The following is a 26,346-nucleotide window of genomic DNA, read 5'->3' as shown; positions in this document are numbered from 1 at the left end:
TTTTGACATCCCAATAAGAAGCTGCTCTCATAGAGAAAGTTATCTTCAAACAATGGTGGCTGTTGGCAGTTTGCCTTCAGCTGACTGAAACGGCAATAGTCATCAACAATCCCCACATAGGGGCCACCCACCACAATAAAAAGATCCAAAATGTGTAGACCTCATGTTTTCCATTGGTGTCAAGTCACTGAAATAGGAGCTGTGATCTTGTGAGTTGACATGATGTGGGTTGCACTTGACAGTTTTGGTCTTGCTGCTCAAAAGCTTTCAAAAGAAAGATCTCCATTACTTCATCACATTTACAAAACACCACAAATGGCCTTAAAATGCCTTTAGTGTAGGGGTAAATTCATCTCCGACCCAGCTACATTAATTTCACAATAACATCTGGAGATGGTCCAATCTCGGTGCGGTTTATTGGCAGAGGCTGTTCTGAGTAACGGTTACATTTTTACAACTCAAATCCACCCACCATGTTCAGTACCACACTGTAAATCCCTACAGAATGTCCAAGTAGCTGGAAGAGATTTCAACAAAGGTGAGGCCTAGTATGCTATTGTTGCAAAGGAGATATTCAGAGTGCAAGAATGAGAATTGATACGGTTTAGGTAGGCAATCAGCAGTAGTGACCGTTCCGCTGGAATTAAATGCCACCCCATTTCAAGGGACACCGCTATTTGTTGTGGCTTTAAAAAGGTTATGTTTTGAGTTCAATACAAGTTCACATTTAAGTTAAGAGTTTCTTCATGCACTTACAACAGTAGTAATGCTGAAGGACAATTTTAGTTTAAATAGACTCAACTCATACAAAACAGATTTCTGTCGTAATCCTCAACCACCACACTTTAGCTTTGTGTGAGGAATAGAATGAAATATTCCATTTATATATAAAAAAAAATCCCCTCTGCCACAGCTCTCAAATCAACTACAGTGCCGTTTTACAATGTTTTGTCATGACACACAAGAACCAATGAAGCTTGATGTCTTGGATGTTAAAAATGCACCACAGGTATAATATCTGATTTGAAACCTACAGAAGAGAAGTAATTCAGTAATACTGAAGTGCTCTTCCTCATTCATGAGGCATGTTTACATGCTGAGAATCTGTACCTGATTGTCATGCGGTTAATAGGTGCAATCTACAAATAAGGGTAATACAACATATTGCTGGCTACGTATACATTTTATACGTAGCCAGCCACTTGTAGGAGATTTTGCTCTGAAAGTAAATCAGATGGATGCTAATATGTCATAGGCTAATGCTTTAACCTGAAATCTCTGTGAAATGACAAATTCCCAAAGTCAAATTGGCTTCCACAGACCAAATGGAGGAAAACTGATCAAATAAAATGGGGAGTAGTGAAAAGCAAATATCACAAATGATTAGGTTCCTCTCTAAAATACATTACAGTTTCTGATGTGTGATTACCTTGCAGGCTTGTGGTGTGTTAAGAATGTGTACAGTGCTAGGTTTAACACCATTGGCTTTGGCTCTCTTGTAAAGGGCAAACCGGCTTTTCCGCCGCCCTCTGTCTCCATTGGGGAGTGATCCATTGTACCTGTTCAACAAGAGAAAAGACAAAATTAAACACTGTATGAAAGATGTATCACCTTAGAGTTCGGTTCCAAATGTAATTGTAATGGAGTGGTGGTGGTGTAGTGGGCTAAAGCACATAACTGTTGATCAGAAGGTCGCTGGTTCGAACCCCACAGCCACCACCATAGTGTCCCTGAGCAAGGCACTTAACTCCAGATTGCTTTGGTGGGGATTGTCCCTGTAATAAGTGCACTAAGTCGCTTTGGATAAAAGCATCTGCCAAATGCATAAATGTAAATGTAACAGGGTTCTTAAGATGGGCCAGGATGAAGCGGGAACCAACAGAAGTTAACAACTTTAATGACATAAAACACACACACACACACACACACACACACACACACACACACACACACACACACACACACACACACACACACACACACACACACTTCCCCTCTCGAGCTGGTGTCTCCGGCTCATCTTTATCCCCCTCTGGCTGATTAGAACAATTTAGGGCCGGGCGTGCGTCCTCATGGCCCAGCCACACACTCCACTGCTCAAATCAGGTCGGGACATTACATATACCCCTCCTTGAGGGGAGGTGTTGCACTTCCAGCAGCCCTACTGCCGCCATGTCTTCCCCACCCCTCTGGAGCCCTGGGAGAGACGAGGGGAGGGTGAGGGAAAGAGCGAGAGAACAAGAGAAAAACCTAGCTCGGTCCCCGGACACGCAGTCACCTGGTCCTCAGCCACTCCTAGAACCTCCGGCTCGTCCCTCCCGGCTGATAAGAACAATTCACGGCTGGGCGTGCGTCCTAGCGGCCCAGCCATGCCCACTTCATCACATTAATGATGATATGATAGTTACAACAACACATTTCCATTATCAGGGAAGTCTCAGCATGACATTTTTGCATGCTTTAAAGTAGCAGTGAAGTGCTTCGATGAGCTCAGTTCTATTTGGGGTGCTTCCAATTTCTTTTTTGAATCCATGTTTCCTCACACTTCCGTCCTCGAGCCTGTGACGCAGAAATCCGATCAGTCCACCATCAATAAGACGAATCAATTTTCTAAACGCACCAAATGCTTGAGGTGGATCGATGCATAAAGATTTATCAAAGCACTTGCTGTACGCATAAATTCTCCTTCCCATCTGGCACGCGCACACACACACACTTTTTTTTCCCCCTCAATATTTTGAAAATCACAGACTACTAAACATGGAACACTCACTTGTGCTGTAAATCCCAAGACACCTCAGAAAAATATGAATAAACTACAGTAACTTCCTCAAACACAGATTCATTCAGAAGTGATCGTCTCTGAAAACATTCAGAGGTGAAATGCCTCAATGTAGAGCTGGGTATCACCAGCCACCTCACGATACGTATATCATGATACATCACAATATCATGGTTCGCTTTTCATTTCAATTAATTTGGGTATAGTTCAGTTATAAAGTCTGTTTACATAGTTAATTTTTTTATAAATATAGTTCATGTATTACATCAGTAAATATGGATTATTGACATTGCATATATTATATTGCATATATATATACAGCCGTGGCCAAAAGTATTGGCAGTGACAATTTTGTGCTTTGCAAAGTTTGCTGCTTCAGTATTTGTAGATTTATTTATTTTTCACATGATTCTATGGTATACTGGAAAACAATGATAAGCATTTCATGAGTTTGAAAGGCTTTTATTGGCAAAAACATTCAATATATGCATATTTACAGTGTTGACCCTTGTTGTTCATAACCTCTGCAATTTGCTCTGGCATGCTGGATATCAGCTTCTGGGTCAAATCCTGACTGATGGCAATCCATTCTTGCCTTATTACTGCTCAGAGTTGATCACAATTTGTGGGCTTCTGCTGGTCTACTCGCCTTTTGAGGATTGACCACAGGTTCTCGATGGGATTAAGATCCGGGGATTTGCCTGGCCACAGATCCAAAATACCAATGTAATTATCTCTGAGCCACTTCATTATCACTCTTGCCTTGTGATATGGTGATCCATCATGCTGGAAAATGCACGGATCACCAAATTAAATTGACGTTTTGATACCATTCTTTATTCAAGGCAGTGTTTTTGGGCAGAATTGTGAGAGCCCACTCCTTTGGATGAAAAGCAACCCCACACATGGATGGTCTCAGGATGCTTCACTGTTGGCACGACACAGGACTCATGGTAGCGTTCACTTTTACTTCTCCAGACTATCGATTTGTCCCAAACAGTCGGAAGGGGGCTTCAGAGAAAATATCTTTGCACCAGTCTTCTGCTGTCCAATCCTTGTCCTTCATGCAGAATTTCAGTCTGTCCTTGATGTTTTTCTTGGAGAGAAGTGGCTTCTTTGCTGCCCTTCTTGACACCAGGTTATTGTCCAAAAGTCAGATGCACTCACACAACCTACTGCCAATATTGAGTAAGCTCTGCACTGGTGGTGACACGATTCCATAGCTGACTCCTCAGGAGATGGTCCTGGTGCTTGCTGGACACTCTGGGACATACTGTCATTTTGTGCCAGGGCCAAAAAAGTGAAATTTGGGTTTTTGTGATAGTTAATTTTTTTGGCCAATGAAGCTTTTTGCAATTATTTAAAATATTTAAAGCATCTGATCACTCTGCACTATAATGTAGAAACAATGTAAATCAACCACAACAACTGAAGCAGAAAACTTTGCGAAACACAAAATTTATGTCATTGCCAATACTTTTGGCCACAGCTGTACAGTATATTTTACAAGTTTGTTGTTTACATGTCTAATTTTTACTGTTTAGAAGTATTAACTTAGATATGTAGAACAAGTGCTAAAATGGTACTGCCTATTCAAGACCTGTGGTGGGGACTTGACAGTAGTGTTTGCTTGGTCAAATGGCTTCTTTATAGCATTCCTGCTATGTGTGAGTATTTATATATAAATTAAATGTTTCTTTTGTTGTTTTTGATAAATAACTGACTGTAGAGAACAAAGAATTTAAAAAGAGGAGACATTATTGAACAAATGGTTTGCTTTACTCCTTTGTAATGCGAGGGACAGGGTTAATGTTATATTGACATGGGAAAATGGAGTCATTGTTTATTACCTTTCCAATATGTATTTCACAAACTAGTTAGCAACTAACAGGAAGACACCGCTTAACTCCGCACTGTATGCAGAACCACCATCAGCTCAGCTCTGTAAACAGTGGAGTCGGTGCATGCTCTGCTGGACAAACTACGTTATGACACACATTCTAAAGCATTGATTTCTGCAATACATGTTCGGGAAAAAAAAAAAAAAGGTTTCATATTGGTAAACTTATGGCAATACCGATATATTTACGCACATCTGAATGTTGGGGATTGCAGATAGAAAGAGCGATCTTGGCATTTTAAGATGAGACATGGGGATCATACAAATGAGATTAAGTAGAAAATCGATATTTTTCTAAATCCAAACATGCGAGAGAGTTCCAGCATGTCAGTGAGAGAAACTGAATCCTGCAGGATCAGTTTGTCTCTTTCGTGCCTCATAGAAGTTCTGACAGCACTGAAAATATCCCTATATATCACAATACCTGGATCAAAGTATCGATACAGTATTGTGAGAAAATGTATTGCGATTAGGGCTGTCAATCGATTAAAATATTTAATCGAATTACATGGTGTCCCGATTAATTAAATAAAAAAAAGTCAGTCATCTGCAGAAGAGCAAGATATGACTTTGAATAATAAGACTGTATTATTGACAGATCAGCTTAACACATTTTACAATATTTAAATCAAGCCAGCGGCACCATAACCAAGGAAGTTTGTGGAGTTGAACAAGGTTTTGTGAGGGTAACAGACGAGCACCTCTTCATCTCTGCACCAGGTTTTGTAAATGACAGGCTCTTAAAGGGACGGGGTTAAAACGGAATAAACTTGACTGCCCAGAACTTGACTGCCCAGAACTCTTGCAAACATCCACAGAAAAGAGTCAGTCATATCAGCAGAAGAGAAAGTTATGATTTTGAATAAAGATTATGGAGGTTAAACCATTAGCATGCATTTAGAAAATAAGGGGTCAATTATGATTTCATGCAGACTTTAAAATGTATTCAGGTAAAATGCATCTTTTGAAAGCTTAAATATAATTCTTCCTTGTGATCACATGGTGAGAAACAAGCCTTAATTATTTTAAATGACATTTTACAGTATTTATTAGGTATGCCATCACATGCTGCACAAATACATTACTTATTTGATTTGGTCACTATCACTATCAGGTGAAGCAGACACTTATAACAAACCTGGTCTCATAGAATGAACGTTACTCCATTTACACTTTTGCCAACAGACTTGTGCGTGCCACTTTACATTTAAGCATTTGGCAGATGCTTTTTTTATCCAAAGCGACTTAGTGCTTACAGGGACAATGCCCCCCAGAGCAACCTGGAGTTAAGTGCCTTGCTCAAGGACACAATGGTGGTGGCTGTGGGGATTGAACCTGCAACCTTCTGATTAACAGTTATGTGCTTTAGCCCACTACGCCACCACTACCTACGTTTCACTGCAGTTTCCTGGAGAAATGAACACTAGAGGTGCTGCAACAACTGTGGTTTAATCATAGTCACAGAAATCATGAGTACAATTGCTGATTGACTTTGTAAATGTATTTTTCACTCCGTTATTCTCCACCGCTGTGTTATAATATCAAAACACTTTAACATTAATGGGGACCGATTATGCAAAATTCACTTTTACATGGTGTTTGTACATAAATGTGAGTCAGCAGTGTGTACACAACCACCCTACAATGTTAAGTCCACCCATGCTTTCTTCTACTTCTATTAATCAAAAACAGTGTCAAACTGAAGTGATGTCACATTGGAGCAGGCCTCGCCCACGACTGGTGACAGACTAGACCCTATTATCATAGATCCTCCCCTGAGTGATCTACACACAGTTTGCCATTTTTCCCCCGCACTGGAGCAGATACAGTGAGAAGAATAAGTCTTGGCTTCATGAGTGTTCTGTTGTTGGCTGTAAAAGTGAACATAAGGGTCTTCATGTACTCCTGGCATCAGAGCCACTGAAGATGCAGTGGACAAGTTTTGTTATTGAAGGAAATGTGCCCCAAAACATAAACATTTGTGTATGTTAATGCAAATTATATTACACCAGACTGCTTTGTGAATGAGTGTCAATATAAAGCAGGATATTCAAAAAAATAGATTCTCAAGCAAAGATCAGTACCAACTGTTCGTGTTCCAGCTTTATATCCTGAAGATGCAAGTATCGCACTTTATATTATGTGAATGTTTCCAAATCGCCTTTCCAAATGTAGCTGCATTAGCCATGGAATCAGCTAACAAGCAAAGTTACCATTGTCTCATTGTATTCAGAGACAAGAGCTGTGTGATTATTTACAATTTTTAACCCGAAAACTCTTACTGTCAGTTACCGTTGTCTCCGATTGTATTTACAGAGGCCAAATGTACATATATTCAAACATATATGGCTGAACTCCGGTATTTACGCTGTCAGTCATATTGGTTCTGATTTGTTGTTGCTGTAGTATCCGAAGCACAAGCTGTAAAGGCACAGCCCTCTTCCTGAAATGGGGTGGGGATCAGCAGCTCATTTGCATTTAAAGAGACACACGAAATCAGCATGTTTTTGATTCCACCCAAAAGAGGCATTTATAACATGGTATAATAAATGATCCGTGGGATATTTTGAGCTGAAACTTCAGACACATTCTGGGGGCACCCGAGGCATGATAGGTTTCCTTTAAAGCCCAGACACAAGTCAAATGTTTTTTGCAACAAAAAAAATAATAATCTGCCTTTTCTACTGAATACTTAGACTGGAATTACTGCAGCATTTTCCTGTAGACTAGTTAACAATAAAGTGTTTTTCATAATAGTTTGTAGGGCCGAAACGACTAGTCGACCTTTTGACAACGGAAATTTGTCGTCAAATTTTTTTTATTGCCGACGTTGTCGATATAGTCGTTTGATCTCATTTAACGTAACATGGGATCACATTAAACTGTAATATATATATATAAAGTTACATTCTCTTAAAGCAAGTCTAAATATCTTATGTTGCTTTCTCAAGTAAATGTATTTTGTTTTTAGACAATTTTTAAAATGGAAAACTAGAGTTAAAAAAAAAAACTGGGTAACAATAGGATTTTTTATGCAGTGAATTTTTACTGAATTAAACTCAAAAATATTTGTTCCCGTTAATTCAGTGAATGTCATTTAGGAGGTATTTTTAAAAGATGATTTTGTCCTCTATTGCTAGTAAGCACATTTAATACAACCTTTTAATCCAGGGCACAAGCAGTTTAGAGCTAATGAATAATCTTTGCAATAATCTGCCAATAGTCTAATAATCGTTCTAATAATCTTTAGATTAATCAATTATCAAAATAATCGTTAGTTGCAGCCCTAATAGTTTGTACATTTATATCGTACAATACGCCACATCGAAGGGGTGTACCAATTGATCTCCTAAGGATCTAAATAGGCCGACCTTCATATAAATCTGAAAGCCAATTGTGCCTAGATTAAGGGCCGATCTTTTTTTTTCTTTTTCGGCCACTGCAGGGTGAGTTATTGGCAAATAAAGTATTCGTGAATTTATTCTTTAGACATGCTATAATTCAGATGAATATGCCAGTTTGTTTTAAAAATGTCTAAATTAAGTGTCTAGTTTCTAGATTCACTGCAATAGTAACTCTGACTTGCTGTGCAGTTAAACAAGGACAAAGAATTGATTAAAAATTAGAAAAAAAATTTTAAATCTGTTTTAAAACAATGCGTTAAGTTCGTTGATATGTAATTTGATTTAATATTTTTAAAAATTGTTTTAAATTTTTTTATAGCATATTGTACAAAAACGGATTTAATGACTTGTCATGTGGTGCAACTACCAAGTAAAGTGTATTAAAATAGTTTCCTTGCACCTTGAATACATGTGTACACAACTTAAACTTTTTTTTTTTTTTTTTAAGCATGTGTTTCAAGGTGAAAAATATTTTTTTTTACAAATATCATGATATATAAAGAATTTTCCTCATGGTTGCACCAAATGTGACTTCATTGTCAAAATATTGTATGTATGTATGTATGTATGTATGTATATATATATATATATATATATATCTCACCAAAATTATGATTTGTGGGTTTTTCACATGACAACATTTCTACCTAGGTTGGTTGCACCACATGACTTTGATTTGATGGATAAAAGTTTAGCAAATATTTATCAGGTTTTAAAATAAAATTGATTCACTGCATTTAAGAAATAAAAGATTCCGCACAACTCATGCCTACATTTTTTCAAGAATTTCAGCTTTTAATGAAACTCTGGACGGTTGCACCACATGAGTTTCAGCTAGGGCTGGGCGATATGGCCAAAATTGTTATCACTATATACACATTTACACATTAAACTTTTTGTTTTTATTTCAAAGTTGACGGAAGAAAAAAATCAATTCTAAAAAGTCCAAATAGTCTCTACAAAACTGCACAGTGGGTCCAGAGATAGCCAAATCAGTGGGGTCTGTGGGATCTTTTACCAATTTTACCGTCTTTTACCGTTTATCAATTGAAAATGTTAAAAGATCATCCGTTTGTTCTGAAGCATAGTGACAGCAGTCCAGTATTTGTTGTAATATTTTTACATTAAAATGAAATATTTATATTTCTTTAGATTCAGATACCCAAGTATGGGGCATAGAAGCCCTTGTGACTGTGGAATGATGTTGAATGTGGGTTCAGGGGTGTCCCAAGAGAAAATTTTGGAATTTTTAAAGTAAAAAAACATTATATTTTCATTAAAGTGAGATACTAGTCTACCAACTAGTAATTTTAGTCTTTCCTTATGCATTCCAGACATCGAATTAACCTCACAAAATTAGAACAGAAATCAATTTGTTTATTATTAAAAGGCTCGTAACATGCTGATTAAAAGATACATTTAGAAGGGGAAAACATTATGGTCTAAAAGGTGCTTTGAAACCACGTTAACTCATGCGGCGCTTCATGTCTACACACATGCAGGGAAAAGGAGGCGACGCTTGGAGAGCAGGACAGGGCAGACATTATACATGTTTGGTGCTAGAGAACAATATTCAAGATTACAGCACAGAAAGTTCAGAGCTGTTGTCCACATCACTGCTGTTCTGTCGCGCTGTTCACTAGAGACGATGAGAGGGCACAACCGTTGTCATGAAGTCTTGCGGTGCGGATGGAATCAATCCGGTGTCCGACTTAACCTAATTGTTAGCAAGGCATCTAGCATTAGCAAGTTCATCCTGACCCTACGTTACCACTGGCACGTTGTGAGTGAAGCTGAGAGCGTTTTCAATTAATTCCTATGAAAGCAGAGTGTCGTGCTCGCAAGGTGGATCGTAGGATTGCCAGCGTTGCGGAGCAAGCGCCGTGAGCGTCTTTGAGCAGATTTCGTCCGCCCCAGTGGAAACGCAGCCTGAGAAAGCCGAACTGCTTGTATTTTAGCGACACGCAGTAAATATCGAAAATTCCTCAAAAGCTTATCGTGGATTTTCTTTATCATGATATACACTCACCTAAAGGATTATTAGGAACACCTGTTCAATTTCTCATTAATGCAATTATCTAATCAACCAATCACATGGCAGTTGCTTCAATGCATTTAGGGCTGTGGTCCTGGTCAAGACAATCTCCTGAACTCCAAACTGAATGTCAGAATGGGAAAGAAAGGTGATTTAAGCAATTTTGAGCGTGGCATGGTTGTTGGAGCCAGACGGGCCGGTCTGAGTATTTCACAATCTGCTCAGTTACTGGGATTTTCACGCACAACCATTTCTAGGGTTTACAAAGAATGGTGTGAAAAGGGAAAAACATCCAGTATGCGGCAGTCCTGTGGGCGAAAATGCCTTGTTGATGCTAGAGGTCAGAGGAGAATGGGCCGACTGATTCAAGCTGATAGAAGAGCAACTTTGCCTGAAATAACCACTCGTTACAACCGAGGTATGCAGCAAAGCATTTGTGAAGCCACAACACGCACAACATTGAGGCGGATGGGCTACAACAGCAGAAGACCCCACCGGGTACTACTCATCTCCACTACAAATAGGAAAGAGGCTACAATTTGCAAGAGCTCACCAAAATTGGACAGTTGAAGACTGGAAAAATGTTGCCTGGTCTGAAGAGTCTCGATTTCTGTTGAGACATTCAGATGGTAGAGTCAGAATTTGGCGTAAACAGAATGAGAACATGGATCCATCATGCCTTGTTACCACTGTGCAGGCTGGTGGTGGTGGTGGTGTAATGGTGTGGGGGATGTTTTCTTGGCACACTTTAGGCCCCTTAGTGCCAATTGGGCATCGTTTAAATGCCACGGCCTACCTGAGCATTGTTTCTGACCATGTCCATCCCTTTATGGCCACCATGTACCCATCCTCTGATGGCTACTTCCAGCAGGATAATGCACCATGTCACAAAGCTCGAATCATTTCAAATTGGTTTCTTGAACATGACAATGAGTTCACTGTACTAAAATGGCCCCCACAGTCACCAGATCTCAACCCAATAGAGCATCTTTGGGATGTGGTGGAACGGGAGCTTCGTGCCCTGGATGTGCATCCCACAAATCTCCATCAACTGCAAGATGCTATCCTATCAATATGGGCCAACATTTCTAAAGAATGCTTTCAGCACCTTGTTGAATCATTGCCACGTAGAATTAAGGCAGTTCTGAAGGCGAAAGGGGGTCAAACACAGTATTAGTATGGTGTTCCTAATAATCCTTTAGGTGAGTGTATATCGATATTGTTTTATCACCCAGCCCTAGTTTCAGCCCCAGAAAAAAAATATAAAAATGACTTCGAACTCAGTAATTAAAAACATGTTCATCACATAAGTGGTGTATTCAAGTAATTGTGTGTTAATTGCATCTGTAATGTATTTTTTTTATAATTTATTTAGACATGAAAAAAAAAAAAGTACCACTTATAACGGTTTAACTTTCAATAATGGCACTGCGTTTTCAGGCATTTGTTTAATAATTAGTAATTTGTGTTACAACAAAACACTGCAAACGAATCATAGAAATTAATGATTTCGGAACTTGTAATGGACATATTTCCAAAAACATTTAACATTTCTCTGCTGTGTATGATGCTTTCATGGAGTTCACTGGCTGCCAGTATGTCACAATGATATTTGATAGTGACAACAGAACTATTCGGTCACAGTCTGGCCTGACTGTGCCTCCTCGACCATGTCGGTCTTGTCTGAATGTTTGCCTATGTTGGTTTTTGTCTCACTTCCTCGTGTCTTACAAGTGCCACGTTGAGTTTGCCAGCTCCAGTTGCCTTTGCAACAATCGTACCAATCGTACCAATCAGCTGATCATCCGTTGCACCTGTTCTCCCAATTACCTCTCCCTATATCAAGTCACTTTTTTTTCTTCTTCGGTGAATTGGCTAAACGGCTAGCAAACCGATCCAAATCGATTCATTTTTTTTAATGAATCATTGAGTGGTTTTTCAGTCAAAACAGCATTGGGATACTTAACACAGAACAAACAGCGCTGGATGAAGTAGATATTTACCTACTATCAACTGAAACAAAAGGCTACCTTTTAGAGAGGTAACTTGGAGAAACGTAAACAAGTGCATTGTTGTATGAACAAGGGGTGGTTCATAAAGAATGCGTTTCTGCATCCGCTCACACATTTTTTCAATTGTTTTCCCACGTAAACATGCGCTAGATGGACGTCTTTGACCACTGCATCAAGGTTTGCTTTTTGTTAAGCATCTCACAGGAGCACTGCATATTTAGATGCTGTGTGAAGTTAGACAGAACTTGAACCGTTAAATCATTTTGCTCCATTCATTGCACTGTCTTGCTTTTTTAGCACATGTATGCGTTTGTTCTGAATGGTTACCGCCTTTCAGGAATGATTTAGCCATTAGTTACATAAATGCTACATACACATCCTCAATAAAAATAAAATACTTCTTTCAAAAGTCACCAGAATTGAACGCTTTGGTGGTGTTTTTGCAAAAGACTTCTCACTGGGGACCCCGCCCTGTGCATGCCCTCAAATAAAATTCTCCAGGCGCTCATGACAATAAAGCACAAGCCTAACTGGGGAAGTGACAGTTCATTCAAATGGCCTGAAACACTCACTGATCCACTGCCTGGTTTGCCATATTCAAAAGAGAGAAAAGAGATCAATCTTTTAAATGGCAAGCAACAGCCCTGTTTACCTAGTATTATGTAATGTATTTGCATGCGAGATCGTGTTAAACGGTCACAACCCAAACTGAGAATCAGCAAGTATCTTCCAGGGCAAAGCTTAACCAAGATACATGTGTCAAGGTCGATCAAGCAAAAAGAGCTCTTTAAGTGAAAAACCATAAAACAATTTTTAATAGATTGTTTGACAAGTTTAAATACAGCCCATGTGATGTGGAAAATTTGCACAAGGATGAAAACAGGATGGTTTTAGGAGTGAATGTGTGTGGCATTCACTCCTAGAATGCCACACACATTAGAATGCCACACTGCGGCCTTTAGATTACTGATAGAATCCAAGTGGAACCAGGATTCTATCAGTAATCTAAAGGCCGCAGTATATTTGCATGTCCGCGGACACATTATGCGTGATGTAAATGTCATCATATTCTAGTCCACGTGGCCTGACCACGCCCCTGCCAGATTTTCTAGACTTGGGATGTGATCACCGTTGGTGCACTCAAAGGCAACGTGGTCCACCAGGAGTGAGCCAATCCAGAACACGCAAAAACAAAGTATACCTGGGCCTTAACAGCAATCCTTTTACCTTCACACCAGAGTCACACAGACAGGTGATTTCACGGTCATTCTTAAATGTAAACGCATTCAGTGGAAGATGCTGATGTATACACGGAGACAGTGCGCAACAGCGAAATGCAGCTCTGGGCAAGAACAAACGATTATTTTGATAAATTGACTAATCTAGAGACTGTAGTTTGAAATAATCACTTTTCTTTGCATGATACATTGACTGCATTTTTATGATAGCCTATGTTAGCATTAGCTAGCTAGCCAGCTTGATCAAATAGTTCTTATCTAGATTTGGTGGATGACAGTAGCTGTTTGAAAGTGTACATTATAAATATGTTGACAACTCAGTATTGATCACAACTGTCATTGATATATCGATGTGCTATTGTTATATAATGATAGAGTGCATACATTTTCTGTATAAACAAGTTACGTTACATTAATGAATGGATCTTTTTGCATTATCTTGAACAATGTCTAGCATCAATTTCATGTATTATTGTAGTTTAGCTTGAATAATTACAGATTAACATTGTTTATGACAGTTACTGTGCAGGCAAGATCAAGTTAGCTAAAATTACACATATCGATCCTTTTGGCACTATATTTCACATGATTTGCAGTTATTCAAGCTTACCTGTCCAATAAGAACAACACCAATTCAGGGTCAGTTTTGATCCCCAAAACCGAACGAAGGTCCTTCCAGGAATCAAATGCCCTGCCGATGTTTACTGTAGTTATCGCTCGACCACGATCAAGTTCCCGCTTAGCCAGATGGGATTCAGTAGATAATTTTTTATTTGACTCTGAGATTGTGTAGGAGTCGGTGTTGTGCTGGGAGCTGGACGTTTGCTGGATTCCAACTCCAAGTTAACGTTACCTAGTGTTGCAATTTTTTTGTTGCTGTTGAATAGTGGAAGACAAGCCATTACAGTCTGAGGCAAGGCTCTCAGGAGTGCACATAAACATCACATTCTTTGGATTTTCCCGGCAAAAGTGACCTGCTCCAGTCACATGAAAATCAGTCGTAAGGCTTTAATAGGCAACCTAGGAAGTCTGTGAAGGGCTCGTTTTTTAAGTTGAGTTACATTCCATTCACACATTGGTAAAAAAAGGTGAATATTACATGACAAATTTTACATATTGCACATTTAATAAATTAATAATTAAAAACAACTAAAAATTGTAATAAGCTACCAGTAGGGCTAAAATTATTCGTCGACAACGACGACAAAAAGTTGACGACAAAAATGTTCGGTGTTGAATAGTCGTTTGATCCCATTAAAATCTAATGATGGTGCGTGAGAGCAGAATGGCAGCTCGCGCCTGACTGAGGAGAGGAAGAATTAAACAGCTCACAGTCCAGATGCACTTTAAACTTTCCAAACAGCTTCAGGCGATGTAGATCGCAAAGTATGAGGGAATAATTATGAAATAATTAAATATTGAAGCACTCACGTTGTGGAATAAGTGGAGCCAGAGCTCTTTAAAGGAAACACCCTGATCTTTAATGCAGTTCTATTTAATGCATTATAGCTTTATTAAAGTTCAAATAATGTGGAAGCAGATCATGTAATTAACTACAAACTGGCATTTCACTGTGTGGTCAGCGCCTCTTCTATGAGTTGCACAGATGTCCCGATCTAAGGGGGAGATTGAAATTGCATCCGGCTGATGCACACTCGCAGGGACGCTTGTCCCTCAAGCGCGTATGCTTAATGCAGCTAGATTATAACGTATTGGCTCGTGACTTATTGAATCATAAAATAAGTCACTGTGCATTTCTTATCGTAAAGAAGAGTGTTTTTTTTTTTGGGTGAGTTAAAGATGGATTGAACTGAACCGAAAATTTGAGAGTGGGTAGTTTTCGCCCCATTATACACTACAAAATGTGTTTATGATTACCAAATTAACCAGGTTTACTAGACCAATTAACAAAACTGTTACCTCCCCCATATCAGTTCCAAAACCTAATGACAGCCTTGTCAAAGGATTGATTAATTGGATTAATTTTTTTAATGAATTGAGTACATATTGTGCAAAAGGTTTAATTTGAGCATGAGCAACCTTGACTATATCTCATTCGCCATCATTAAATTGCATTGCGTGTACACTGGCCAATCTGGTCTCTAAATATCATTATCATATTGATTAGACTATAATTACACTATTCCCGAGAGACCTTCATAGTACTTTGAGGTTGATCATATTTTGCTTACAGACTCAGTTTAAATGATCATGATTGTAAGAACATCTAAGTGAGCTGACAGAAAATTAAGTCAGAAATATGCACCTCCCCACAAATTTCAGACTTTGACGACCAACACTATTGCAAGTCGCACTTTTAAAGCTTGTAGTGTTCCACAAAAGCTCAGTCATTCTGATGTAAACAATGAACAGAGAGGACCAGGGGCTCAGATCTGCCAGTGCCCAGATCAATAATACCCTCTTTCAGCACCAGCCTCGGCTCTGTGTGTGCCAGCAGGCAATGCCAGGTGACCCCAGTGAATCAAGGCAGCAGAGATGGTGCTGTGATAAGTTCTCAAAATATATAAAAAGCAGAATCAGTATATGTTAGATCTGTTGGATGCTCAGAGATACCGGTGACGAATTCATGCACAACTAGCTACCTTTTTGTTTATAAAAATCCTAATTTTCTTAATACAGGCATATCACAAATATTGCTATGCCATAAAATTACCATTTATGTCATTTCCACTATAATAGTTAGACCACATAATAAAACATATTTAAAGGATGTCCTTATGCCCTATGAAATTCCACAACTTTTAAAATGCGATTACTGGATGCGGACCAGAAAAAAATGTGTTTAAAGATTGCTAGGGATGTCCCGATACTGATATCCAATACTGCACTCTAGTACTTGTGCTCGTAAAAATGTCTCAATAACAAATCTGATACCACCTGACCTACTTAATAAAAACTTTGGGGCATGTAGCAACCTGCTTTTCCGAAAGGGAGAAGCTAGTCAAAACACAGAAACACTTCAAAGTAAAAGCGCAATTTAAATTATACAGTAGTTATGCACTATGTACCGATGTATTAGCTGCACCAATGCATTAGCTGCTAATATTTATTGGACAATTATTGACCAAAGTAATATTTAACTTTTATTCTTTCTTGTTCTCTCGTTAAAGTATAAAAACTGCCATAAACCGAAATGACAGTTGTGAAAGCAGCACTTCGCTATAGGCTACATAAGAGAAACCATCCAAAACGCTTGACACCAGTAAACTTTGACTTCTGAGACATCAGTATAATATCCATTAATGCTGCATGATTGATTTAAGACCAAAATCGCATTTGCTTCAAAAATCGGAGCACTGCTCCGTCTTGTCTGCCTTACATTAGCATTATAACAGTGTTTTCAGAGCGGGTACATGACTCCATCTCATGCTCAGAGTAGGGAGGGATCCACTGATCCGATACTGAAGCTTGTAGATGGATCGGGTCCAAATCAGATACCGTGTGTTAGTAATGTCAGTTACTGTCAATAAAAAAATAAATTAAAAAAATGACATACAAGAACCATAAACACACCAATAAAGTAGTTCATATGACTCGTGCATTTTACTCAAAGCCACTTGAAGACGTTCGATAGCTCTCTGGATCACAAAAGGCGGTGTTTTACAAGTAAATATATAAAATGCACACACAGCTCCAGTGCGTCAGTGAATGGCGCTGCTCGGTTTACACACTCTTGCGGCTGTTTATAAGCCTTCACGCGGTGCACAATATTTAAGCACTACTCACGAATAACATCTCTGATGTAGATGCTCAAATGTTCGGTTCACTTAAAATATGCATTTAGAACGGCACTAGAGGTGCTTTTTTTTTTTTTTACCAGAATTTGAATAAGAAGCAAATTAAACTACTGTGAACTTGCCTACAAACAGACACACTTACAGGACTTACTGGAAAATAAAAGCATGAGGGTTTAAAAGTTAATGTTACTATTATAATTTATTATTATTTTTTACAAATTATAATAATATTTAAGTTGAATTGGTTAAAAATAACTTTGAATGAAAAGTGAGCAGATATCTTACAACTAAATTTAACAAAAAAAATACAAGATACAGATATAAGTTGTGAACATTTTTAGCAAAACTATTTTCTACTGATGACTTGTACTGGAATTACTGCTAATTTTGCTGCTACATTATCCAGTAAACTAGTTAAAGTTTTTCTTAAGCAATACATTTATATTGAAATAATGTGTAGTTAGAGGTTTGTGTTTTCCATATTAAAGAGCACACCCAATTAGTTCCACACAATAATGTAAAGATATTCCAAGCGGATTGTGCAAAAAAAACAACACGGGTATCGGATTGGCCGATCTTGATAACAGGCCAAAAGGGAAAAAGGACAGAGATAGAAACGTCAAAATATCAAAAAATCTTAAGGATGGCCTTTTTTTGAGTTCAAAGCCAGGGCATGCTGAGTGACTCCAGCCAGGTCTCCTAAACAACCAAATTGGCCCGGTTGCTAGGGAGGGTACAGTCACATGGGGTAACCTCCTCGTGGTTGCTATAACGTGGTTCTCGCTCTGTGGAGCGCGTGGCAAGTTGTGCGTGGATGTCGTGGAGAACAGTGTGGGACTCCACACGCACTACGTCTCTGCATTAACGCACTCAAGCCACGTGATCAGATGCGCGGATTGACTGTCTCAGATGGAGGCAACTGAGATTCGTCCTCCGCCATCCGGATTGAGGCGAGTCACTGCGCCACCACAAGGATTTAGAACGCATTGGGCATTCCAAATTGGGGGAAAAAGATAAGTTGGACTTCATTTTCTCGCTTCTGCATCAACGTGCTGTTTGACAGACAAGCTACTTATGTGTGCGCGCTTAATGCAGGTGTAGTCCGAGAGCGATCATGATAATGCAGATACGCACCTCAACGGTCAAATTCATTTCTGCCAAAATATCCATCTTGGCGAGGTATTAGTGTAAACAGTTATTTTGTTCAAGTGAATGTTAACAGTGGGACAAAAATTATTTGTATCAAAATGTCAGACACAATGGTGGTGGCTGTGGAGATAGAACCAGTGACCTTCTGATTAACAGTTATGTGCTTTAGCCCACTACGCCACCACCACTCCATTAAAGTTATTTTTTTTCTTAATTTGTATTTTTTCCTATTGTTTTTCAATTGAGTTTTTAATTCTTATTTTATTATTACAGACTGTTTACTTGAATAATTAGGCTAAATGAGAATTTAAACAGTATTTACATAAATTAATATTAGGCTTACTTTTTGTTGTATCAATATTGGTATTGAGTCATCAAATTTCACAGCCAAATTCTAAACTTTTGGTATTGTGACAACACTACTTACATATACCATTTATTGTGCATGGTACATCTTGCTATTATAATATTATGAAACAGTAGATCTCATTCCATTATTGTGAGCACCCCTGTTTTAAGCACTCCAGATTCACTTTAAGGCAGGGTTTCTCAATAGGCGGCCAGCGGGCCACATCAGGCCCATGCTAAAGGCCTGTTCACACAAAACCAGTGACAATTTTGCGAGACAAACTTCCACTGAAAGGTCTATACAAACACAGAGTCTGTAAAAAATAAAATTTCACCCCTGTACAGTAGGCAGTGCGGTCTCAAGCCCGCTCGGATGTTAGAGATTAATATATTGAATGCTACTAAAGCAATAATTTACTTAATTTGGCATAAAATTTCCTTAGAATGCATCAACACTGTGGAAAGAAACTAAAGGACTATATAATCTGTGTTTTTATGCGAGTGAGAGGAGTAGAACTCTGTAGCATAGATGTACATCCTGTTTATATTTGCACATATTTCTTGCTAGAATATATTCCAAACTGACTCCTGAAGCCAACTACTCTTTTTATAATGTCTGGATGAATTTGTACCTTGATAAAAACCAATTGGGGAAACCTGCTTTAAGGGATATGATACTTTAAGGATTTTGAAAAATCACTTAGAAATCGTACTCAAAACAGGCAATTCCTGGCCAATAAAATATTCCCATTATTAAATGGAAATTCTCTCATGATTCAAGATAAATTCACATGACCTGGAAAGCACAATCTGTAAAATTCCTGATTATATTAGGGGTATTCCATGACAGTTGGAAGTGGAACCTGTAATATAATAAAGATTTAGTATGGCTAAAGGAGATAACCCAGAAATGTGCAGCATTGGGGGTCGTCTGGGACCAGGATTCAGAAGCACTGCTCTTGATCATTGAACATGTTTGATTTACAACCAAGCAGAGTGAGGGGACATTGTAAAAGAGGAGCAGCCTCTTTTGCTCAGTCACATAAAAGGAGGAGGGGGTCAAATAACTTTAGAACACTGCTTCCGAATCCCTCTCGCGCCCTTTATCTCATTATAACTCCCCGTGCAAATGATGCAGGAAAGAGCATGATGAGCGAGTCTTATCAACAACTGAATAAGGACAACATTAGATAATCTGGAATTTATCGACGTACACGAGCACACATTCAATAAGTGCGTTTCCAAACCATTCGGAAGACCACTGCAGTCGCTTAAGATAGATTAAATTGCATAATAATAATATAGTGAATGAGTTCATCTGGCTGGTCCGTGTGCGCACGTGTTTCATTTGTGCAGTAACGTGAGCGCGTGAATATTTAAGAGTATTTGAATATTTAATATTTAAGAGCTGTGAGGTCTCGCGCGCGGCACACCTACATCAAGTGTGTAAACAAACTATTTCTGTACTCTCTAAAAACGTGTTCAGCAACTAAGCAGGAGCTCAGAAATATGGTTGAGAGTTTCTTATCAGCCCTATTGTGAAAGTATTAACAGCTACATCAAAGTATGCAACTTGGAAACATCAAATAAGAGGAAAAGTCGCCAATATTGGTCACACATTAGGGAAAATTGCGGAACATATGGACTCACCCCAGAACCACCAGTTCGCCGTATTTTACAGGCTCTTTGGTGGGCGCACAGTGCTCCTCTTGACCCGGTGAAAACATGAGGCTTTTCAAACAACACAGCGCCTCTCACTCTCAATTACACGATCAATCCAGCCACAAAAAAGGGAAAACACTTCAAAGGAAGCTCTCAACTGCCATTTTATCCGTTTATCCACTCCCAATATTGCGTCGCAATTTTCTGAAAAGAAAAAAATCAGTAAAACCCTACATCCGACAGAGATTTTGAAATTAAAGGCTTGTCTCTCGGAGACATTTCATTAAAGGATAGCGCATAACTTACTGGTTCTAGCCGCTGAAAAAAATCAGTTCTAGTAGGGGGTGGGTCGTGCCATTCACTTATTACGACTTTACGCCGGGAAGACCATGACATTTTTTTCAAATAATATCGTGCCTTTTCCCATAGCTTCGACATGGGCCAGTGGCTACACAAATATTTTTTCAATATCACTCCCGTCTGCTTAAATCGTCGTAAAAGTATGATCCTGAGAAAATACACATCTCCGTCACAACAACACGCTCCCCCTGTAACGGATCAATCCAACACAACGGCGGTCTGAGGCGGCACCTTCAATTATGTAAACAAAGAGTGAAACTTAAAGTGCCTTCACAGTTTACCTATTTGCATACACTTTAGGTGAAATACATTATTATTAGTAGCAATTGTTGTTGTTGTAGTAGTAATAATAATAGTAAGTAGTACTGTACTAGAAGTCGTAGTAGGCTTGAGATAGTTAATCTAACTAACTGGCAAATGCTTTTCAAAATGCTATTTAAAAGTTATATTTAAAAATATTTTATAATTTTATTTAACTACACCTTCAAATGTGAATTTAATTGAAATTTGAATATCTATTCATTTGTTAATTTAAGAGTTCTGCTATTATATATTTAAAATAGATTTATTTGTTAAAATTTTTAGTTTTCTATTTTTTATTAATAAATTGATATGTTATTCCTTATTTTTTAAGTGGCACAACTAGTCTTCCATAAGAGTAAGCCACCCATCAGTATTCAAATATGGAAGATGTGCATTAGGTTTTCATGCACTACTTTCAGACAACATGCCTGTAAACTTCTGCCAAATCTAGGGCTCAGGTTGCAGGAATAAACTTAGATAAAAATATGAACCTCTGTCCCAAATTCCTGAACTAAACAATTTAACACCCTGAGGTGTATTCTAATGTTTTTTTTTTTTTTTTTACATTAATATTTTTGGGGATTTTGGAAGGAGTTTTCTTTCATAATTATTCAGATTTAGATTATCTTTAATGACGTTTCATTTTAAAGATTAAATTCTTTCATCATTCACTCACCCTCATGCCATCCCAGATGTGTATGACTTTCATTCAACTGAACTCAAATGAAGAGTTTTAGAAGAATATTTCAGCTCTGTAGGTCCATATAATGCAAGTGAATGGGTGCCAAAAATGTTATTCAGCATAAAAGTAATCCATATGACTCCAGTGGTTAAATCAATGTCTTCAGAAGTGATATGATAAGTGTGGGTGAGAAACAGATTAATATTTAAGTATTTTTTTTACTATATATTCTCCTCCCTGCTCAGTCAATCTCTTTGCTTCAGAAGGCCTTTATTAACCCCCTGGAGCTGTATGGATTACTTTTATGATGGATGGGTTGGGCTTCAAAATCTAAGGTACCATTCCCTCCCATTATAAAGCTTAGAAGAGCCAGGATATTTGTTAATATAACTCTGATTGTTTTTGGCTGAAAGAAGAAAGTCATATACACATAGGATGGCTTGAGGGTGAGTAAATTATAGGAGCATTTTCATTTCTGAGTGAACTAACCCTTGAAATATTGATCTGTTTCTCATCCACAACTATCAAATCATTTCTGATGATATGGATTAACACACTGGAGTCGTATGGATTACTTTTATGATGCCTGTATGTGCCTTTTAGAGCGTCAACATATAGCAATGGATAGCAATATCAATGGTTGGCTAGCTCTGCTGTAAACCTTCATCTTGTTAAATGCCGTCATACCATCACAGGCATCATGCTGTTCTAACAGCTCAATCCACATGAATGAGCCATTTGCTTGGAGTGTGCTTTTGATAATGCATGCATACTTTCAAAGCACCATTCAAATTCTGTTTAAATTGGATGGATTATTAATTAGGACATTGCAACACTTTTGAAACACTATAGAAACAAAATCAAATTTTACTATACATTTTCAGAAATAGCTCACCAAAAAATAAAGAAAATACTGTCATCATTTACACACTCCTGTGTGCTTAAAAAGGTGTTATTAATTGCAGAATGTCCAATTTGCTCATTGAATTCAAATGAAAGTGAATGATGACCACAGTTGTCAGGCAAGATTTTCCGTGAAAAAATGACAAGTCTGTACCTCTCAAAAAATATACCTTTAAAAATATTCCTTAAAATAATTGTATGAAAGACATCAGCTCAGACATTCTGCTAAACATCTCCTTTGGTTTTTCTCAGAAGAAAGAAACCAGCCATACTGGTTTGGAGTTTATGATGTCAAAATTTTCATTTTGGGGTGAACTATTCCTTTAATACTACTTAAGATTATTGCATCAGTATATACCGTGAAGTAAAGCTGTCTTGCCATCACCACTTCCTTTGCTAAATTGGAGTTTATGTTCTCAGTTCACTTTCTCTGAATGAGTGAAGACTTGAATACAATATTGTTTTGTTTTTTTATACTACTGAATCAGGTGGTGGGGCTTCCCACTCATGTGCTTTTGTCTAAACCTCTCAATCAGCCATTCTATTCTTCCACTCCTCAATGTTTTTTGACGGCTATGCAGACATTCACACATTCCTACTGAAGGTGTTACCTCCACACTTTGGTCAAGCCTTGTAATTTGCTCCCAGACACAGTCCACCCTGAGCAGTTGTTTTGTGTGTGTGTGTGTGTGTGTGTGTGTGTTTTCCTCCTCTCATCATCCCTAAGAAAAACAACAGAGCTCCAAATGAATTTGTTTTGCCACAATTAACTGAACCCTCTGAGCAATGTTGTAATATTGTAAATACCACTATATGAATGAAACTCACAATACCAGCCAAAGGCAACCTCTGGGTCATATTTCACTCTAAAACCAAAACACACAAATAAATCAATATAAATATATATATATTATTTTTTTTACTGGCAGACAAAAGTTTGGAATAGTATACAGATTTTGCTGTTTCGGAAGGAAATTGGTTCTTTAATTCACCTAAATGAATCACTATTTGAAAAAAAGTAATTTTTGATCAAATATAGGCAGGCACCATTTCCAGAAGCCATCACTTCAACACCTTATCCTTATTTATTGTAATTTTTATTATCCCCTTTTCTCCCAATTTGGACTGCCCAATTCCCACTACTTAGTAGGTCTTCGTGGTGGTGCGGTTACTCTACTCAATCCGGGTGGTGGAGGACAAGTCTCAGTTGCCTCCGTGTCTGAGACTGCCAATCCGCAAATTTTATCACATGGCTCATTGTGCATGACCAGGGCCGGAGTGGGATTCATATTCAGCCTGGGATGTCATGTCCAAGTCAGCCCACACCCAAAAGGGAGGTTGGAGGTGAAGATGATAACAATAAAACAAGATCACAGCAAAAATATGCAAGATATGCAATTACTTGAAAATTATTTATGGTCTCCATGTCATTATACCACATACGGCATTCACAAAATGTTCACATTGACGTAAGACTTCATTATATCTGTTGTCAAAATAAGTGAATATTAAAGGGATATTTGATCATTTCATCACCCTCATGTCATCCCAGATGTGTATGAATTTCTTCTGCAGAACATGAATAAAGATGTTTAGAAGAATATCTCAGATCTGTTGGTCCATTCAATGCAAGAAAAGGAGAAGTGGTGAGAAACAGATAAATAATAATTTTTTAAAAAGATAAATAAATCTCCACTTTCATTTTCATTTTCAGCACTCTTCTCTCTTTAGAGTTCTTCTGTTGTTGGTGATTTACATATGCATATCGCCCCCAACTGGGCAGGGAGGAGAATGTATAGTAAAAAGGACTTAAATATTGATCTGCTTCTCTCACACACCTGCCATATCGCTTCTGAAGACATAGATTAACCCACTTGAGTTGTATGGATTACTTTTATGCTGCATTTATGTGATTTTTGTACCTTCTTAGTTCTGATCACCATTCACTTGCATTGAAAAGACCAACATAACTGAGCAATTCTTCTAAAAAAGCATAATTTGTGTTCAGCAGAAGAAAGAAAGTCATGCACATCTGGGATGGCATGAGGGTGAGTAAATGATGAGAGAAATTAAGTTTAGTTAATTTAAGTTAAGTTAAGACTATCTTGGCACATAATAACACTGTAGAACTGTTGTGCACTGTAGTGTAATCGTGCTGTTGCATCTGTATTCATTTACTTAAAGTATTCTGTTATATTGTGACCAAAAAATTATAATTTTGCTATTATCATTCTGCACTGCAAGGGAAGAGGATTTCAGAGATGAACTGATTGAGATTGTGAGACTGCAGTGAGTATTAAAATGGTGATGATCTTGTAGCTAAAGCACGTTCATCCTTTCAGGTATTAGTAGCGTATCTGTTCTCGACGGATCTTCCAAGATCCTTCCCGCACTGTCAAGTGAAGCGGCGCAACATCAGCAACAACAGTTTCGTCTCTCATGTGCTACTCTCTTATTTGTTTGGGTGTGAGATGATAAAATAAAGACTGCGCCCGCTATAACGGAACTTAATCCTGATCCTATAAATACCGGATATATGGACTGTTGGCAGTTGTTATGCGATATATGATGAAAGTTTGTCAATCAACATGCGGACCTAACTGGCCCAATTTTTTACTGGCCCAGCGGGAATTATCCCGATCTTCTCGATTGCCACTCTGGCCCTGTGCATGACACCATGAAGACACCGCATGTGGAGGCTCATGCTGGCCTCTGTGATCCATGCACAACATACCATGTACCCCATTGAGAGCGAGAAAAGCTTATCGCGGCCACAAGAGGTTACCCCATGTGACTCTACCCTCCTTAGCAACCGGGCCAATTTGGTTGCTTAGGAGACCTGGCTGGAGTCACTCAGCACACCCTGGATTCAAACTCGTGACTCCAGGGGTGGTAGCCAGTGTCTTTACTCGCTGATCTACCCAGGGCCCCACCAACATCTTATCCTTGAGTAATCATCTGAAAATCACATCCCATAATATCAAACACAGTTTATTTTTCAGTTTCCACAGAATGCAATAGACTGGCATATCATAAGGTCTATATTAGGTCAAAATGTAAAAAAAGAAACAGCTTTCTCTAGAAACTCGTCAGTCAATCATTGTTTTGAGGAATGAAGGCTACAATGAAGGCTACAATGCTTGAAATTGCCAAAAAACTGAAGATTTCATACAAAGTTGTAACTATAGTATTCAAAGATAAAGGACAACTGGCTCTAATACAATGCTTGAAATTGCCAAAAAACTGAAGATTTCATACAAAGTTGTAACTATAGTATTCAAAGATAAAGGACAACTGGCTCTAACAAGGACAGAAATAGATGTGGAAGGCCAGATGTACAACTAAACAAGAGAATAAGTACACCAGCCACTATTGAAACTGCCAAACTGCATCTCAGAATAGCATTCTGACATTATATTCTTCTCACTACAATTGTACAGAGCGGTTATCTGAGTTACTGTAGACTTTGTCAGTTTGAACCAGTCAGGCCATTCTCTGTTGACCTCCCTCATCAACAAGACATTTCCGTCCACAGAACTGCAGCTCACTGGATGTTTTCTGTTTTTGGCACCATTCTGAGTAAAGTCAAGAAATTCTAAATGTTTGTAAAAATCTCAGGAGATCAGCAATTATAGAAATACTCAAACCAGCCTGTCTGGCACCAACAATCATACATACAATTTTCTAATCAGCCAATCGTGTGGTAGCAGTGCATACAATCATGCAGATATGGGTCAGGAGCTTCAGTTAATTTTCACATCAACCATCAGGGTTGTCAGAGGAATCAGTGATTTGGACCATGGCATGATT

At 38.4% G+C, this 26,346-nt stretch overlaps 1 protein-coding gene across 2 annotated transcripts in view; it reads right to left on the bottom strand.

Annotated features, from left to right (window-relative positions):
- LOC127662192 (E3 ubiquitin-protein ligase pellino homolog 2-like) overlaps nt 1–20,588 on the bottom strand; it is a 40,525-nt gene extending 19,937 nt beyond the window's left edge. For both annotated transcript variants that reach the window (XR_007972863.1, XM_052153283.1), the window contains exons 1-2: nt 20,277–20,588; nt 1,430–1,559 (exon numbers count right to left, since the gene is read on the bottom strand). Coding sequence is in view for 1 of the 2 variants with exons in the window: in XM_052153283.1 (XP_052009243.1) it covers nt 1,430–1,559; nt 20,277–20,353 (207 nt within the window). In the remaining variant the exon portion in view is untranslated. The remainder of the gene's footprint in view (nt 1–1,429; nt 1,560–20,276) is intronic.
- Between the last annotated feature and the right edge of the window lie 5,758 nt (nt 20,589–26,346).

This window comes from Xyrauchen texanus, chromosome 22 (genome assembly GCF_025860055.1).
Source record: "Xyrauchen texanus isolate HMW12.3.18 chromosome 22, RBS_HiC_50CHRs, whole genome shotgun sequence".
Taxonomy (NCBI): domain Eukaryota; kingdom Metazoa; phylum Chordata; class Actinopteri; order Cypriniformes; family Catostomidae; genus Xyrauchen; species Xyrauchen texanus.
The sequence above is the reverse complement of the archived record's forward strand: the minus strand, read 5'-3'. Positions and strand labels throughout refer to the sequence as shown.